We start from the raw sequence: 19,984 nt of genomic DNA on the forward strand, positions 1-19,984 counted from the left end.
AGTGACTTCACAACAACACCTCCGATTAGCCACTGGTCCACGCGAATGATGTCACTCTCATCGAAGTGCTTTTCGCACACGTGCACATTCGGAGAATCAAATGTGAAACCACTAGTTTCTTGTTGCAACATTCTGTACTTCTACTTTTCCTAAGAACTTGGCCTAAGAACTTGGAGGGTTTTTTATCATTTTTCTTGTAACCAGATAAACAAGCAGGTCCACAGCAGGTATGTGGAATCCTTCCCAGTCATCAGGCACAGCACACTAGGCACAATAGTAATCATATAGTGAAAGCCGCACAATGACATGCCACAATATTATGCAGTGACCCCATAGCAGCACCAGCAGCCAGCTTCGCTCCAGTCTTCCCGATGCCCCTCGCGGGGATGCGGCGCGCCCCGTGGCCTCCGCTCGCAGTACACAAAGCTCTCCTATACAGTTTTGATGAAGCTTGACGACGAGAAAGAAATATTAAAGGACTCTGGTACCACCGCAGCTGAAGCTCCTAAAATTATTAAGGCGAAAGCCTTAGGTACCTTATGAAACACGAAAATCGACAGTGGACAGCATCAACGTGAGTGATGCAAAAAATCATGATAATGTAATGACGTCACCATGATGTCACATAAATTTATGATGTCACCAAAATTTATGTTGTCACGTGATGACATCATCACGTAAGATTGCTATTTGGTCAAAGGTGAATTTTACAGTAAATTTATGTTTAAGGAGCTTGAGATGCTGTATTCACTGTGCCACAAGGTTTCAATTGTGCGAATGCCGATGTTATATTAATATGCAGGAAGGAAGATGTAAAAGACTTTGAAGAGCTATGGACCCAACAGCCTATTTGTAGTATTACAGAAAATATTCCCAGTGCTTATTTAGAATAAGTTGAGAGAAGCACTTCATTTTAATCAGTCTACAGAGTAAGCTGGCTTCTGAAAAGCGTACTCTGTGGTAGATGACAGTCATGTCATGTGATCAACCAGGTAATTGAGACAGCCGCTTAATACGACAAGCCCGACCCTTTATATAGCTTTCATAGGTTATGAAATAGCACTTGACTCTGTAGAGTTTTTAGCAGTCGTAAAGGCATTAGGTGTGCTAAGTTAGGTTGCTCGAGTGCACTCTAGCCAGCAGAGTGCACTCTTGTAAACTTAACGGTCAAAAAGTGACATGTGGTGCGTGATTGTGGAGTGTGCTTTATGCGCTCCCTCCCTGAGACGGTGCACGAAAGCCTGCATGAGAGCTCATGCCTCCTACGGCTTCTGTAAGAATAACGTGTTTCTGACTCTTTCCTTTGATGAAGTGTGTTCTCTTTCCCTACTCGTTTCTACCGCAGTAACTATGTAACATTTGCTTGTTCAACACTTTCATATGCCCGAAAGCAGTCAGTGAAATTCTAAGTTAAGCTATGCTTCGAAGGTGTCGCATCTGAGTGTTTCGAGCATGTTCCTTTGGATTTCAGAGCATGCTAACTTGATGAGCCCACTGTGTCACCATGGTGCTCTTGAAACGTGGATACATCAGACAACGTATACAAGAACTCCACAGCTACGTCGCTCTTGAAAAGAAAAGAAAAATCTTCTCAATCACTTAAAGGCCAGGCAAGCAGATTGAATGTCTCCATGTTTATGTAAACAACTATATTGGGAAGAAATGAGAATAATGGCTAACAGAAAATATCTTGACAACTAACACTTTGCAGATTACATTGTGTTTCTCAGCAATACTAGCAGCGAACTTTAACAAATGGCGTGGCACCTCAACCAACAATAACAAAAAAAAGCAGATCCCACGTACAGTGGGAATCAATGATATGCGAAGCAAACCAGCACATGGGCACATGGTGACCATGCCGGTCAGGTACATGTCAATCGCCCGACTGAGCCAGGACAAACAGGAAAATGTCTTCGGGATTATTCGGTGATATTGTAGTAGTGATGACCATCTGAATCCCACACAATTCCTAGTGAATGTAATTTGCTTATCTTTTTATAATCTCGCGAGACAACCCAAGGATGGGAACTCCCTAGCAGAGCTTGTAAAAACTCTCCTTAACACTTTGTCGCCAACCTTAAGTGATTCCATTTTCGGCATACGAGATAATATAGAAGATGTCGGACGTTGGAGGTGTAGACGGCGTTAGGTCTACACTGTGGTGATCACAGTAGCTATGTCGTTCAGAAAAGGTGGCTCTTGCCACCAAGAAATCTGGAGCCATTGTCACACTGAACAGTGAGTGAGTGAGTGCATTTGACAGGGAAGGCTTACTGTATCCTTGTGAAAATCTGGTCAGACTGGTGAAAACTTTGGAGGATGCATTTACTTTATTTTTCTGTTGAAAAATTGCACTCCTTCAACATACATGATTTCATGAAGTTCTTGGCAGAAATCGAGCTGGATAGAGTTGGCTGTGAAATTGACCACAAAAATAGTCCAGTTTTTTTCTGCTCATGCATATGCAATTCTGGGCAAAATTTTTAAACAAAGATAGGAGTGCCAAAAGGGAAGAAACAATATTAAGTTGAGAAGGTGCAAGTAACTTGACTTCTTAAAGTAATAGGGAAGTATGTGATAAGAAATGTGTGTCAGAACTATGTGATCACAAATGTGCCATAAATAAACACATTGTACCATTTGTCTTGCGTGTATTTATTTTGCATCTAAGGCCATAAGTTAACAAATATGTGTCCCAGCATAGAGAGAATGATGACTAAAATAAGAAAGTGTCTAATGTACAAAATAGCCTCCCGATGCAACATCTCTATCGCCTGTCCAAGTTTCTAAAAAAAAAAAAAAGGTGTGAAAAAGTGCCAATGATTTGAATATTTTATGCTGAATGGAACCCAACTTCTTGGAATTACGAAGTAATGAAGGTGTGCTTGGGGGGGGGGGGGGGGGTAGATAGGAAAAAAAAAGCAGAACACTTCAGCCATGTATAAACGCTGTGAACAATTGTAAAGAGTTTACATTTTACCAAGAGAGAAAACACTTTAAAGTTAACTTAGTTATGCATGCGAGCCAGTGATTTTGCTCAGCTGTAGCATAATAAACGCAATAAAGAGAGTGCAAAAAGAACGAAATGCGATAATAACGGCAGAGGACACGCACTGAGCATGATAATAACGGCAGAGGACACGCACTGAACATGTCTGTGCGGCACGCCAGTTCTGTCAGACTTTAAAGCAGTTTGCGTTATTTCTTTCTTTTTTTTCGATTGCTTGATGCCACTCGGAACTTGCAGCACATTCTTCTTAGCGAAATAAAACACACAGCACCTTAAATAGCATGGGCACTGTGTGTAAGCAGTTTAAAATGAGTGAAACTAACGTCTAGTGGCTATGTGCAATGCAGGCAAATGCTACCACAAGAGCCTATTGCACATGTAGCATCATATGGTGTGGCTGCCATCTTTCATTGTGAAATAATGCTGCCCTTTACTCTCCCCCGTAATACTTCCCCGTCTATCCACCATATATGTACATTTAAACATGGGAGCGTCAGTGTCACCTGTAGCCATTGTGGTGAGTGTGCGGAACTTTCATTTGCCTGTTGTTAGAGTGAAAAAATATGTACTAAGATACGAGAAATGCGGGCAGGGACAGCAGGTGGTTAGGTGGGTTGTTGAAATTAAGAAATTTGTAGGTATAACACTGAATGAACTAGTGCAGAACAGGGTAAGTTGGAGATCATATGAAGGAGTCTTTTTCTTGCAGCGGAAATAAATAGGCTGAGTATGGTAATTTGTCTGGACCACCTTTAGTGCAGATGCTATGCCTCATCTTCTCCTGTTGGTAGGTGTTGAAAATTGCTTTTTTCATCTGAACTTTCAGTGACATAAATGGCAATGTCTATGAGTTACTCATTGCAAGACACACTTATCTATTCATCTTTCATTGTTTCATTATGCAGGAAGGAGGACTCCATTGTTTTAACAGACAGTGATAATGATGACCCACAGGTCATAAGCAGTAGTGACAGTGACGACGAGTTCGTTTTTCACCCTGACGGAAGTTTCGAACTAAGAGAAAGATCTGGTAAGCATATCCGCCAATAATTTTTTACTTTCTCGTACTCCTTCACCACCCAATTTTTTTATGTTCCTCGTGAAAGTGTTGACATAAAAACTAAAAGAACACAAACACAGATTATCTACAAGGCTCTCATCAGGAAAGCTGAAACACCGTCTTCTTTCTTATGGTCGGTGTTCCTTTTTTACTTTTGTTACTCTCCAACCGCACCGGCTTCTATCAAAGCTTCAACTTCATGTTGTGACATTGCACTGATGGAGATCCAACAATTTAATTCACTGTGTTGGCAAATTTTGGCTTTTTTTTGCGATTTACTTGTGGAAATAGGAATCGAGCATTCTGGAGGTGTAAGATCGACGCTAACATTCTTGAGTTTACTGCTCGTAATTTTCCTTAATTAAAAGTCAAGGGGTTCATGTTGACATATTTACTGAATGAAATAAAAAAAATGTGAATCGCTGCTGTTATCATTTAAAGTTCACTGACTTCACTTTATGTCTCGTTTAGGTCACATTTTCAGCAAGATTTGCTGAAGAACTGCCTTTTTGTGATTGTTCTATGTAGCATTTGTCAGTAAATTATTTGCAAAGTTTGTTTTAAATGTTGCCACTGTATCATATTGCCACTGTATCATATTGCCACTGTGTCATACTGCCACTGTATCATATTCTGGTTACTTATAAAAATCCTCACAGACTAAACTTATGCCACATATGTGCAATTTATCTTTGTTTTTTCTCAAGTGACTAAAATTTAGTACTCTTTCACATATATTTGTAGTAGTGTGCCCCCCCCCCCCCCCCACCTTTTTTTATCATAGTACAGTGAAGTCAAAATGTGTAAACAGAGAGGGAAAAGCAACTTAATGGTCAAAATATGTGAAAATTAGACCCCTGTGATGGTAGGCATTTGTTTATATACTGTAACTTCATAGGAATGAGTAGTGGCTAGTATTTAATTTTGCAACAATGTACAGTAGTTGTTTGAAAATTTAGTTAAAGCGCACCGAAAAGACGCGGATAGAAAGACGGTGCTTGCCAAGGACAGGTCAGCCTGTCTTTTTAGTGCGCATCAGCCAAATTTTATACATGGACATAATCCAGCTGGCCCAACTTGTCATCTTGCTGCAATATACAGTAAGCCAGCTAATGAGGGCACTGATCATTACCTACTTATAACAAGCAAAAAAGCAGCTGTTGTGCACTTTGCTGGTAGTTCACTCCAGTCCACAGTTAAAGGGCCCGTAACCCACCCAGATGTCGAAATTCAGTTGTTGTGGGAAAACTGTGCACAAGTGTACAACGAATACGAAGCCGTGAGAATTTTTCAAAACGGTGCAGTAATAGCGGAGTTAGACGCGTTTGATTATCAAAACCGTGATGACCACACCTTTTGCTCTCTCCTGCGCTTCCCTCCGCTAGTATCCTCTCCCACGCTGCTTTTCCCTCTCGCCAAGCGCCCCTCCCGATCTCGCGTGGCATACGTCATCGCTGACGCGCTGCTTGAAACACTGTCTGCTTCCGGTACCCGCGACTCTGGCCGTCGACTCGGTCAGTTGCGTGCTTGTTGGCAAACCTTGGCTGCTGTAATCGTGCTGGTATGGAACCTGCATTGCGTGCCCGCATTCAAAGGATTCCAATGCAATGGAGCGTGTCCTGCGCGTGCTTCACGCACGAGTACAACACGACGAACAACATCAAGCAGCTCAGACAGCTGCTTGCAGACTGATTGGAAGTCGTAGGCTTTTGCTCGACCAGTCACATATTTGGCATATTTGGCTCGGCGCGTCAGAGGTGTGGCATGGCGTGTCACGCGGAAGCTTGAAAGACCCGGAAAGTAAGAGTGATTGTTTCTTGGAATTTGTGGCGCACTGGCAGCTCATAGCGCTGCCACGTGCAGAATCGTTGATCGCAATAGCATTCTGCACACTATGCACACGTTTACTTAAAATGCTTGGAAAAATATTGGAGGTGGTTTACAGGCCGTTCAATACATGCAACAGTGGTTATCTTTTTTCGATGTAAATAAAATGCATGCAAGTTTGGTTGTAAGGGCTGTTTGGTGAGGCATCAGTGCAGCAGTGAGTGCATAGAACTTGAATCTGATAGATCATCAGACAGAGCTTGGCATAAAAGACAAGATGATGTAAACTAAATGACTAATACTAAATACATTGCTATGGGTGAAAGAGGAGGTTTAAGAAACCTATGTAAGAACATTCAGCTAGCTTCTTTGAAGTGACTAGAGTTGTGGCTATAGGCACCAAGAGAAAGAGAGAGAAACTGAGGGGAAAGGCAGGGAGGTTAATTAAGATTTAATCATAGGCACATAGTTTTCATTTTTTCAGGCTTTGGGAGACATGCTCTTTAACTCTGTGTGCGCATGTGTGTGTGCACGTGTATGTGCGCAACCTGCTCAGCATGCCACCTAAGGAGAAAATTTCGATTCTCCTACAAATACTTCTAGAGCTCATTGTTATTATCAGCCTGAATCAGTGAAATAACTTGGCATCAAACCCAATTGAATGAAGCATTTCTGAAGTTATTGGGAAAAAAGACACAATATTAATGAGATCTAACAGACAGTCACAACAAGGAAAGTGTAGGGAATGTTATATGAGGTAGTTATAATGTTAATGTGAAGAAAGAAAAGTGGATCAAACGATCACTTGCCGTGGGCAGGGATCGAACCTGCAACTTTCGAATAGCGCGTCCGATGCTCTTACCAACTGAGCTGCCACTGCAGCTATCCCCCCATTTATGGGGTATATACGCGAAATAAATGTAGGACCATCAGTCACCACTGCCTGCAGCCATGAAAGCGAGTGTGGAACACTCTTTTTCAGCCTGTTTGGCATCATGTAGTACATGGACTAGTTATGAGCTGGCGGCTGACCAATAGTCCCTCGTATACTACCTGAAGGCACCAAATCTGCCAGAATGAAGCTCACTATGAATGAAGGAAAGAAGTGTACATTTAAGTACTCATGATTTTCTTCCAATTTTCCTTCTAAAACTAGTTTTCCTTCGCGTGTGCACTTTAACGGAATCGCTTTAAAATGTCTAGGCGCCTCGCTCATGGCTGTAGCTTTAGTTTGCCGAGACTGCTCATTGAGCCCATGCAGAAAACAGTGGACCCTGTAGTCGGTAGCACTTGTACTTACCAGTTGGTGCCGGTGGTTGCTTGCATTATTTTATGGTTTAGGCAACACTTTAAACCGATTGTCTTCTTGCAATTTTCTGGCTCGCCATACTCACACTATCAGTGCATTCATTCTCTGTGTTTCTGCATATCAGTAGCCTGTCATAGTTTTATATGGCCTATGTGGCCTGCATCTTCCGGACAGGGTGCCTCGATGTCTGGGTCACTTAGGAGGCTTTATCTTTTGGCTGGCTTTGTAGACTTTTCACACGTGTTGGCATGTATCGGCAACAACAATGTTGTAGTAGCTTGTGCAGGGGTGCAATAGCTGCACCGATTGCGCCAATTTGATACAATTCCCTTTCGTTGCGCCGAGCTGCGCCAAAGCCACGAAATTTGCTGAAATTGCGCCACGTTGTGCCAAAATGTCGGACCAGCCTCAAAATTATCTCACGTGCGTTAATTTTAGCGAGGAATGGAGGTCACAATGGCCACTTGCACTTTGCGTCACCAATCAAACCAAGTGTCAGGTCCTAACCTTAAAACACAGTGTAAGCTGTATACTTGTTAGATAAGGACACTCGCGAATCGCGATCGACCAGATAAAGCATGAGATGAAGTAACAACGCCGCACACCCATCGGTCCGTGGACCCGCCATTGTGCCCATCGGTCCACGGACCAAAGCAGATACCTATCAGCGGGTCCACGAAACGTCAAGCAAAAAAAAAAAAAAAAAGTTTTGCCGCAGCCATCTCTGATTCGCGGGAAATATTCGCGGGAAATATTAATTTCCCAGTCAGCAAATGAGGTATGGCATGTTAAGACCATATGCTGCGTTTTCCGCTCGCAAACAAGGTCGATGTTTTGGGAATGCCGTCATTGCCGGCCACCATGTTTGTTGCCGTAGCAACGACACATAAATCATTTTTCTGGCTTGATGTTGCGTCATCCCGGCGATAGACATTCGTCGCCAGCCAATGGGGGCGCATCGTTCTGGTCAAATGCCCCGAGCAAGCAAGCCGAGAAGTTGGGCTCTAAATCTAACCCCACCGCCCAGGGAAAAAAAAGTAGGGGTTGTGGGAGGGGGGGGCTAGCAGTTCAGAAATTTTCTGGCCTTGTTCTAACCTGAGCAGAACGCTGCTTAAGCCACCTTTGCCGCACTATTCTGGTGTCCTGCTGAAAAGTGTCATGTGATTTGGAAGGAGCTGTGGCGGCGCTAGCCTCTGAACGCAGCACATTTTACATTTTGTTAAATTATTCATGCGTGTATGCACTGCGTAATTGTGAGTACTAGTATGATGGCTGGCGTTTAAAAGAGTTGCTTGCGATCATTCGGAGCAGCGAATTACACTTCTGCTGCCCCCCCCCCCCCCCCCCTCGAAGAAAAAAAAAAAACTTGTGCACCAGTTTTTCTTTCACTATCCATACTCCTTGGTTTTACCAATCTCCTGCGTTTCAAGGTCGCCAACTTAGCAGAGCTACATTTTCATTGGCAGGTTGTCAAAGGATTTTGCAGGCATGGCAAATGCTAATTGGACTGCATTGTTGGCTCAGTAGGGTAATTCAGAATACTACTATTTATAGAAATAGCAGTGCTTTTGTTCACTATGCACGACTTAGGTGGGTTGAATGTTTAGTACATTTATAAATGTAAGCCTTCTTTTCCGTACTGCTCCGAACTTGGTGTTTCATAAAGAAACTTTTTCCTGTAGCCTGCTCCAAATATGGATTTTAGTGCTCCAAAAGTAGCATTTTGCTGCTCCAAAATTTGCTCCTAATTTTATTTTGGCTGTTGCACCCCTGCTTGTGGGTGTTACAAGTTTCAATTTTGAAGAGCCATGAACTTCGTTTTTTTTTACTTTACAAATGACCTGATTTAAACTATATAATTAAAACAGCGTCCCCCCAGTTGCTGGCTACTTGGTAGTTCGCTCCTTTGCTCTTTCTCTGGTGTGCTGCGTTTGACTTTTCTCAAGAAAGCTTTGCTCACTTTTTTAGTCCAGACTTGATGTGCCGTACATTTGTTTGCTAGTGCAAGTTTCTGTGTTGTTTGTATGTGCTATAAGGAAGCTTGTTCATTTTGTGTTACTGTTTTTCTCTATTTCATATGCAAGCAGCCAAAAAAAGTAAACTTGAGGAGCTAGAGCTCACTCTCCAAGAAGAAATAGTGGAAACAAGCACATCACCCGATGCACAGCTGCCCCCTGTGGATCCACAGTGCGCAAGACAGTTGCTTGTACCATTCCTCTGTAGCAACCATGGAGTCTTCTATAATGCTGTGCTCAACCGGACTTGTCTCAAAAAGAATCAGAACAAATTTTACAAGATGCAGCTTGTGGTGGATCTGTGCAATAACCACCACTATGTGTTGTTTCGCTGGGGCCGTGTTGGAGAAAAGGGATCAATAAAGTTGATCCCCTGTGAGGAAGACATCTTGAAAGCGCAGTTGGTATTTGAAGAAAGGTTTGTGAGCTTTTATATTTAACCAATGTATGGGTGTTGAAAATCTGTGAAAATTTTATTATTTAACAGAAGTGATAACATAATGCCCACACATTTTTGAAATTGCAGATTCTACTCGAAGACCGGCAATCGGTGGGAGGTATGGGCGAAAGACAGCAAATTTGAAAAGAGGAAGGGGAAGTACGTCATACTCAAAGTGGACTACTCTGGTCCTGTAAGTACATGAATGTCACAGCTTGAAGGTTGCATATGTTCACTGAAAAACTTTTTGCATTTAAAGAAAACCCAAGAAGAGTGTATTCAGCAGCTACCTGAGGAAATTGCCAATAATGTAGCATCAAGCAGGCTCAAACCCAATTTACTGGTTGGTTCATTTTCTCTCTTGGTGTATGCTTGTTATTCTAACCACAAAGTGGAGCAGCCAGCTTACTGTTTTTAACTTTTTCAGAAACTCGTGTCTCTGATATTTGATCTCAAAGCAATGAAAGAAACTGTTGTTCGTATGAAGTTTGATGTGACAAAATTTCCCTTAGGTGAGTTCCTTATCATGGCTCGCTACAAATGCACATGTTTTTTATGACCTCTAATGCATTAGTTTGTGTTGTGTTACAGGAATGCTCACAAAGGAACAGATCCTTGCAGGTTATGAGGCACTTGATAAAATTGAAGATTGCATTAAGAGGAAAAGCAACAAAAGTGAACTTGTAGAGGCCTGTAGTGACTTTTACACCTGCGTTCCTCATTCATTTTCGTAAGTATTAAAATAGAAAATGAAGGCCACAGTTATAAAGTAAAGCATATAATAATAAGAGTGCTTTTTTCAGGCGAAGGAAAAGGCCCACTTTGATTCGTACAGAACTACATGTACAAGAGAAGATGCAGCAACTAGAGGTGAGTGCACAGAATGGTATAGATTGATTGATTGATATGTGGGGTTTAACGTCCCAAAACCATCAAATGATTAACAGAATGGTATGGGGGCTTTGGTTTGATTACAATCAGATGCTGAAGCACTCCCTTCATAGTTCACAATTGTAGTAACACTAATAGAGTGCCATGTCAGTATGTGTACCTTTTTTGAGTATCTAAGTGGGCTTTTTTGCACTTATACATTCACTCCAACTAATGGCAACACCAGTTGTGCTTCAGGTGGAGAGGAGGTTCTAGATGCATGTCATGGGGCTGGTCTATTATGTGTGTTGATGTCAAGAAAACTGAGTCTACATTTTCTGCATCATAATGTCAGCTGACTGCGCCTGAACACACTTGCAGAAGCGACTAGCCGCCATTAGTTTGGCAAACTGCATCGCAGAAAAGCTAGCTTTACAATGAAAAGGGGGGTATTCTTGAGTGATTGCTCTTGTCTTTTTGGTTCGTTCTGGAGTGAGAGCATGCACTCGTGCATAAAGAATATGTTTACCTATTATAAATGATATATTACGTTTTCAATAGTTTTTGTATTGCTAAGGGATCGAACTTGACATTTACTGTCAGAAAGGTACCTGCATATTGTGTTGATAAATTATTTTGTGTGTGTGTAGATGGGGGAGGGTGGGAAACCATGGTATTTTACTTTACTTTTCATTTTAGCACATGTACAAACTCAGAAATATAGTTGGTATCTATAGAAGCTTCAAGAAAACATGCTGTGGCAGGTTTGCTGTAAGTACACTCTGCATGCACGTCAGCAGCCAGGAGCTCACTGGAGATAAAAATTAGGCTGCATAGTTTTAATGGAAGTGTAATAATGGTTTAACTGCTTCAGCTTACAATATTTTTATTCCTCTTCTCTCAGAAACACTCTCTGTGTTTATGATTATTTGGGAAGAAATGTACCGCATAACCCTACATCTAGTGTTACTCGAATGTGCAAAGGGTAAATAGTTCCCTTAGCAATGAAAGTGGTTCATGTTAGTAAGACTGAGAGGGCTCTTGTGTTGCTGTGCTTCAAAACACTGAATTGGGCGCTGGCTTCATAGCGTCTAATAAGCAGAAACAAAAAAAGGTTGAGGGTCCTCTGTTGGATTAGCTTACTGCAAGGGTCCAGGTTAGTATCTTGGTGCAGTAACCAGGTCATCAAGATGCAAGGAGTTAGTATGTTGCTGTGCTTCAAAACACTGACTTGGGTGTTGGGCTCGTAGTGTCTCATAAGCAAAAACAAAAAAAAAAAGATTGAAGGCCCTATGCTGGATTGGCTTGCTGCAAGGGTCCAGGTCAGTATCTTGGTGGTGTGACCAGGTCATCAAGATGCAACGAGTTAGCTTTTAATGATTATCATAGAAATAGTGGTTGGTACACAACACAAGAACGATGCATAATGTAGCTGTGCAAAAAACGGGCGGAAACAAGAAAGGAGAGAAAAGGACAAACAAGCGCAGATGAAGATGATGCACTAACAGTAGACCTTCGTTACTGTGTTACCTTCTTCTTTGTAATAACGAGAACTGCTAACTAATGTTTATTAGCTCTCGTTAATACTGTATCTAACAAAAAAAACAAGCCCTTAAATCCACAGTTCTTCCCTTCCTTTATATAGTCATAATGAGCAGTCTTTATGACAGTCAGTGAACTATTGGTATTGCTAGTCAGTGAACCAGTCACTATTGGCTCTGCTGTGCACATGCTAAGGCTTTCTAACTCTTTTGTTTCCACGCCTATTCAAATCAATCACCGGTGATCGACGCTTTTCGGTCATCAATTTTGGCATGTTAAATTTTTTTTCTCGTGCACCCAGCACTTTCTAGTAGTTAGTTCAGCCACTCAACTTTCAGATTTTTTTTAATTTGCCGACTTGGGCAACAAGCGATTTTTTTATTTACAGAATTTCGCGCAAACCAATGTGCATGTGTAGTTGGAAATGCACAAGGTTGGCGAACTTGACAGAAGTACGCGCCCCTCGTGATTATGCTACAGTAACACCGAAGTTCTGTAATGAAAAGAAACTTTGCAAGCCAAATATCGAATTGATGTGTTAGCTTCGCAATTTGACAGAGTTGAGCAGTAATAATTGTCAGAAATTTATGCCAGCTAATCAATAGAGAGCTGTTCCCAAAATTCAGGGAAAATTAATTCTACAAAAAATATTTACCAAGATGCGCCGCATGTATAAAGTGTTCAGGTGGCTCTCATAGCCAGTTTCCAGCCACTTTGGTTTTACTTTTATCATTATATCAGACACAGAGTCACATCTAGTGTCACCAGTCGTTCCTATTACGTGGTGGTCAGGGTGCATGGGTGCGCATCAGCACTGCAAAACACATACGCTGCTTGAAACTGTCTTCTTGCGATCCCACCTGAATGGAGTGAGAGCGAGCTGAGATTTCATGGATGACAGCACCTCAGCTTCAAGTTTTATGGGTACAATGTTTTGTGTCAGCCTGAGACATCCGTCGCCATTGATGGGTTTGTTTTGTTTATATCCTCTGCCGTAATTGCATATAGCTTCAGACCTTTGTGCATAATCTTATGGTTACTCAGGGTACGTGCGTGGTCCACACTTTGTTAGGGCACGGTGTGGTGGCGCTGGCTGCTGAGCTTCTCCTAACGGCCTTTGCCTCTTTGCGATATATGCGCAAAGAGGCAAAGGAATATACTTGAATGCATATATTGGAACGACAACCTATGCAGAGCTGACTCGTAGAAAAAGGTGACGCTAGATTAAATAGCGAAGTTCACTGGACATCTCATATATAGAGGGGTTATTCACATCACGGGTTTCCACTTATATTGGAATACCTAGAGACTCTTATCGCAAGGCAATGAAAATGTACTGAGAAGAGTGTACGAGCACACTTGTGTCTCATAAAACACCATGCGATGCTTCACTGCATTGCATGAGCAGTGAAGCGGCACCTCTGTTGTGATTTTCTTTGTCTACGTGAAAAGAAACATTTTGTACAACATTATTATTATACTGTTCCTGGGTCACTTGACTATAAATTGTATTTTCTCAATTTTTTTTTTGTTTTCAATATTTTTGCATATATAGTGGTTTTTATTTCACTCTTTACTAGCTAGTGAAGAAAATTTTCACACTTTTCACATTTTTATTCATTCTAAAATATTTTTATTGCTCTACGACCTATACTTTTTGGAAAAAGCATCTCATTCTGTAAAGTTTTGTATACTGCAGTGCGTGCTGGAATACTTTTCAAACTGGCAAAAACGATCTTCCTGAGACATATGAAAAACAACCATCCTCGCATGGTAACGAAAAAGCTTAAGAAGCTTGGATGTGTCAGTTCAGTGAAGTGTGCATTTTTCTGTTTGTGGATAATGTTGATGGACCCGTATTTCACGCTTCATGTTGCTAATTTGAAAATCATGGATTTGACACTTTGGTGTCTAGTTTTTCTGCACAGTTTACTACACAGCAAACGATTGTTAGTGTAATTTTATTTTCCTATTTGTGTTTTGTCAGAGCGATGGGCACAAACTGGGAAACCACCTAGAGTGTACCTATATGTTCTTATACTCAAATTACATTTTGTTGGCAAGCTTCTAATATAAACTTTTTTTAATTGCATCTTTCCTGCTATTTGTGACCTTGACAATCTTTTTCCTTTCATTTGTGATGGTACAATATATTATCAAAACTCAGACAGTTCAACTATTTTGCATTGCACCTTTGAAACACTCTTCTAAAATATGCATCATTTTTTAATGAATATTTGATGCCACGACTGCATTTGGGCCATTTATCACTCTATTGGCTTCTGTAGGCTTGTGGCAGTAAAACTCTTAAACATGGATCTTTCTGGCCCCTTTATGCCAAAAGCGAGGCTCAGATAAAAGTTTCAAGACAAGCTAAATTAGCATGTTCAAATACAATACTTCTCTGTACTACACATATTAACCCTTTAATGCCTGAATTATGAAACTGCTGAACAAAATAAAAATTGTTTCCATTTCCCAGCTTCATACAGCAACCTTTAAATGATTCCACAGTTAAATTATCTAAAATACAACTTTAATGCATACTTTTATGTATGTTGCGAATTCTCCATATGCCATAAAAACGAGGACCTTGCCACAAGAGACGTACTTCAGAAGTATCATATTTACTCGCTTAATAAACACATTCGCATAATAAACACACCTCCAACTTCAGTCATCAAAATTCAGATTTTTTTTTTCCCACATAATAAACGCACCCCCTACATTCATTCGCTGTAGTCCTACTAACCGACACTTTGCGCCTCCTCACCCATTGGATCTCTTCCGTTATTTATTAGGCCAACCCCCCGTGCCACCTCGTCTCGCTCCCTTTCCCTTCGCCTGTTGCTGCGTGCCTACGAAACTGGTCCAACCACGTGCATGAAAGTTTCGAGCGACGATAACAGGATTTGCTGTAGCGAAAGGTCATTCGTCGCTATCGCGGCACAGGTTTCTCGAAAACCAGAAAAAATCTCTTCTTGCCCAGAAAATATCGTGACGACTTCCAAAACATGGTAGCACCCTCGATTCTCGCTTTACTTGTTCTCCGCGCGTACAGAAACTTCTCATGTGGACGTGAGGCGGCAGCCGTATTTTGCTATTTTTGTTATCGACGGTTCGTTTTTATGCTTCGGGGGTAGCCTGCTGCAATGTTGGTTACTTGCTACAGTGTAAACGGAGGTGGCGCAGTCGTCGTGCAAGGTTGCTGTGAAGTTGGCAAAGTACATCGTAGCTCATGCTTCTAGGCGCCGCTCGAGATAACAGCAGATACCACTGTTGCGGGTTAACGATTGCTTTAAAAGATAGCTGCGAAACGCTTTTATGGCATGCGCCAGCAGCACGGAGACAGCTTGCAGAAGATAGCCCAATCAACCACTGAAGATAAGTGAAGTACAACAAACAAGCTGTTTCCAAGCAGTGTATGCGTATATCAATTGTGAAAGGCTAAGTGAGCTAGCTGTTTATTTTGCTTATCCCGAGAAAGTTTTTATAAGATTTGCCCTGCATAATAAATGCACCCCCAACTTTGCTCCCATTTTTTGAAAAAAAAAGTGTGCTCGTTACGCAAGTGAATACGGTATGCAACATGTTGTGTGGCGCCTCTTGGGTTCGTACACACCAAATAAACTAAATTATTGAAGATAAAAGTTACGATATCTAGATGAGAAAAACGAACAAAGAAGTTAAAGCTGTTGCACGCACTTCGCGCTCTCCGCCGTCAGCTACAAAACAATTCTATCTAGCGTAAAATATGTTCGATGAGATGACACCACATTTTTTATGCTGAAAGCTACATTTTTCCTGAGTACTTGATAGCCGGCATTAAAGGCAACACGCATTTTGTGGCTTGCTTGAAGTTTCTTTGTTTGTCTTGAATTCACGACACTCGGCAGTGAAGGGTTAAGGTGAACTATAGACAGCAGCCATAATTACAGTATGTTGGTGTTAATGGGTCAGTATGCCTTTTTCATATTAAAGTTGAATTCACATTGAAGATGATGTCTTGACCAGTTCTGCAAAAACAGTGCCACCACCATTTTTTCTCTTCTTTGTGTGGGAATCGTTATTTAGCAAACCATTTGTAGTTGAATTCTACTAATGGTGAGCTTGTCATGTTCACATTTCTGATTGTTTTCTTCGGGTGTTAATGTGTTTCTGTTCTTTAACTGAATTTTGTGAATAGTACATGCTCGGAATTTTTCCGTTATCCTGGAAGTGCATTCCGAAGGGAGCAACGCACAATGCAATTCGAAGTAGACTCAGAATAATTCAAATATTTGGGTAATTAAAACAGATTTTGAAAATCTGGTGTGCCCACTGTGCTTTCATTACATTTAAACTGCCTTATTCAAACTGCTTCGTTGAATGAATTTGGTTCATTTGAAAAACATCTGCTGTCTTTGTCACTTCTAGCAAAACATGTGTGTTCTTAAATTACTAAAGGTTGCAAATATTGTTGGTTGCCTTTCTACAAAGTGCACAAACTCGCCAAATCATGTGCACCAAGAACTTCATGTTGGCTGAGCTAAAAAGGGGACAAAAACACGAGACGTTTTGGCCTTAGTCGATTGTGTGCCAAATGCATGTGCTTAAGTCAGTTTGATCGTAGTGCACTAGTGTCATGTGGAAAAGTGCAGTAGAATTGGGATGGGCCTATATTGGTTGTCACAGGACACAGCATTGTTTGTCGCTTAATTACAGATGTGTGTGCCGAGGTGGAGCAGTGGCTAAGGAGCTCAACTCCAGACCTGAAGGTCGCGGGTTCAATCCCGGCCGCAGCGAATGCATTTTTATGTCGGTGAAATGGTAGAAGCCAATGCGCTGTGCGATGTTCGGGTACGTTAAATAACACCAGATGGTCGAAATTTCTGGAGCCCTCCACAACGGCATCTCTCATAATCATGTCATGGTTTTGAAAGATAAAGCCCCAGATATTATGATTATTAATTTCAAATGTGCCAACACGTATGATGAGTACCAGTGTGAATGCTGACATCCAAAAACTTCACTGATAATCATGCAGAGCTGTCTATGCTGTTTCTGTGGTAATAATAACTAATAAATATTAGTATACAAGGTGTTACATTGCCCCAAGTCATCTTTATGACAACTTTTAATAATACAAACCTCTCAAAATTCAAACAAAGTTGTGGACCCCTTCAAGTTCGCATAATCAAGAGCCCACTGCACACTGCTTAACACTTCTGGCAGCAAGTTTGTCATGCCTGCAATTTCAGTTCTTTTTGTAGTTGCTTCTAAGTGTTTTAGTATGCCTTTGCTCAGTGTTTTTACGGACACAAGCAATAATGTTTTTTTTTTCTAAAGAAGGAGAGTGGATTTTGTCAATACATCATACTACCTAAAGACTACCACACACGTTGTAGAACATGTTTTGCCTATAATAATGAAGCTACTATTGATGAATATATTCCTGAAAAAGTGTATTGCATTCGAACAATTGTCTTTCAGTTTATTGGCTACTTCTTGATAATTTGGACTCTTGCAGTGAGGTGTCTGCCATTTCAGCTGCTATGTTGACTGTTTATAAATTAGAAGACCATTAGAATATCTAGGGAGTTTCTAGTTTGTAGTGGTGCACCATGGCAATATAAACATCTGCTCTCCTCTGTAGGCCAGTGTATCATCATTCCGGTAAGAAAGCATGCGGGTTTACTCATTGCTATAGTGCTGAAGCACTCTCACTCCTTTTCAATTCAAGATCATTGCTGTGGCTTCGACTTGCATTGTAGAGCTCATATTAAACGTGAAAGCAACCTCTTTTTGCAGCATGCACTGTGGTAAAACCACATTGGTATTTTTCCTCTAACAAAGAAATTGTGCTAGATTTCTGGGGGGGGGGAGGAGGGTATGCACAGCGTGAGGCATTTGACCGTGCAGTATTGTAATGGTGACTGTATTGCTTGCTCTACAGTAAGCGCGGCAGTAAGGTGTAGAGCTGCCACATCTAATAGTTTGTTTTGAAGTTATTACTCGCACGTGTCTCTGTTGCTTGTTTTCTGGCAGGTAATTTCACAGAGATATTGTTTTTGTCCATGCACTTCTGCATGGACTTCTTTTGATTCTTCTTTACTTTTTGCCACTCTCTACATTTTAGTCTACGGAAAATACAAAGAATGATAGGCTGAGCTATTGATGCGGTTGCTATTAGTTGTGATTTATGCAGCGACGTTCATTTTTATTGCAAAAACTAAAAGAGTTTGTTTATTGCTTTCTTGTATTAATCTCAAGTTTTGAAAGAAGATGACTCTTTATACCTTCATTGTTAAAAACTCACTTCATGTCCTTGTTTCTCTAGTAAAGTGGGATACAAAAGGAAATTACATTTTATGCATGCTTTACCATCTCAGACCGAAGCATCTGCAGATGCATTAACTGGTATCATTACTTGTTGGCCACTGAATCGTTTAGGAAAACAGTCATGTAAGTGTTTTATTGATTGATGCAGATGGAAAGATGACATAATACGGTGAAACTTCAGCAAAGTAAAAGGAAAACGATCACTCTTTGAAGTTGTTGGGGAAAAAAATCGGTCGCTATGGGTTTACCACAGGGACTAACATTGCTTTAGCTTGAAAAAACAAAAGTAAAAGTTGTGAAAGTAAGCTGGAATAAATTTCATCCCAAATTGGGAAATTCAGAAGGTTCTTTGTATCTAAGCAAGGCCAGATTCGTTTCTTAACAATGGAAACCATCACTGTCTTTTTGTAGTTGCTCTGGAAAAAGATGCCGTCAAATTGGTGGGCGTTTAAGACACAAACTTAATATACAGGAATATATATTTACGTACAAATAGGAGCAAGACAATGACCCATAGCAGGGCTTAAAGCAGTGGTACTGAACCTTAGTCAGCAATATATTGTAATCGGCAAAAGATCTCGCGACATCCTGCAACAGCCCTTTCATCCCCTTTGATGCTTGATGACCTCATTGCCTGCAGTCAACGACACCAGCTGCAACTGGGCCAGCAGTTTTATGGAAGAGGCAGGGAAGTGAGACCAGGCCCACAGTGGGCAGATGGATCTACAGAGCTAGACAAAAAAGCCCAATTTGCGAAACACCACAGGAGCTGCATAATAGGGGCAGGCAGTCCTCTCTGTCACAAGACCATTAGCACCCAAATGTTGCCCCGGCTCATTCCATGATCTATTGTGCAGTGGAGTCAGTGTGCCAGCATTGGTGTGCGTGCTGAGATGCTTGGATGTTTCGTGGCACTGAAGCCCAACATGTCAGCTTTGCGCCTTGGGGCATGCTGCTTTTGGGATACAAGAGCTGTCTTTGTCGCACCATGTCTTCGTGGTGCAATTAGATGTGCATCGAGTGGAACTACTCAGGTTCAGTGCTTCCACATCTGCCTCTGCTGTCACTCGATGCGGTCGTTTCTTGTGTGCGCAGCCTAAGCTGCTGCCGACCCACCGTGTCTTGGTGGTGCAAGAAGATGCGAATCAAGTGGTACTATCCAGGGGCTTTTGCATCTGCTTCCACTGCCACTCGATGGAGCCGTTTTTCATGCCCGAGGCCTGAGCTGTAGCCGACACACTATATCTTCGTGCGTTAGAACATGCGCATCAAGAGGAATTGCAGCTTGGGCGTCGGTCTGTCACCAAGCAACACTGTCCGTGGCGAGGGTCCGTTACAGCTGGGCCTCTTAGAATGCTGGGATCTTTGCACAAGCTCTCAGCCCTAGATACGGCTTAAGAAGAGCTCTTCAAAAGGAGTTTGTTATTTCGCATCGGTGACTGCAAAAGCAAGGATGCTCCGCCTGGCGGCACTAACAAGAGCACTTTCCTGCACATGTTTCATTATGGCAAGGACAAGAAGAAAGGCAGCCATCAGGAACTTGGCATGAAACACATATTGCACTGCTTGATGGCCGAGGCAGTGCACA

The 19,984-nt window shown here is 41.6% G+C and overlaps 1 protein-coding gene across 6 annotated transcripts in view; it reads left to right on the forward strand.

Moving 5' to 3' along the window:
• The window catches only part of LOC119185769 (poly [ADP-ribose] polymerase 2), a 98,283-nt gene that overhangs the window by 20,475 nt on the left and 57,824 nt on the right, over positions 1-19,984 (forward strand). For 2 of the 6 annotated variants that reach the window (XM_075877745.1, XM_075877750.1), the window contains exons 1-7: positions 4,886-5,873; positions 9,294-9,642; positions 9,751-9,856; positions 9,923-10,006; positions 10,091-10,175; positions 10,255-10,393; positions 10,467-10,533. In XM_075877745.1, coding sequence (XP_075733860.1) covers positions 5,681-5,873; positions 9,294-9,642; positions 9,751-9,856; positions 9,923-10,006; positions 10,091-10,175; positions 10,255-10,393; positions 10,467-10,533 — 1,023 coding nt within the window. In that variant the 5' untranslated portion in view covers positions 4,886-5,680. Of the gene's footprint in view, positions 1-3,918; positions 4,044-4,884; positions 5,874-9,293; positions 9,643-9,750; positions 9,857-9,922; positions 10,007-10,090; positions 10,176-10,254; positions 10,394-10,466; positions 10,534-19,984 lie in introns of those variants that run through there. The other 4 variants (XM_075877747.1, XM_075877749.1, XM_075877751.1 and 1 more) reach the window with 4 other exon arrangements.

Source organism: Rhipicephalus microplus, chromosome X (genome assembly GCF_043290135.1).
Source record: "Rhipicephalus microplus isolate Deutch F79 chromosome X, USDA_Rmic, whole genome shotgun sequence".
In the NCBI taxonomy this organism is placed as follows: domain Eukaryota; kingdom Metazoa; phylum Arthropoda; class Arachnida; order Ixodida; family Ixodidae; genus Rhipicephalus; species Rhipicephalus microplus.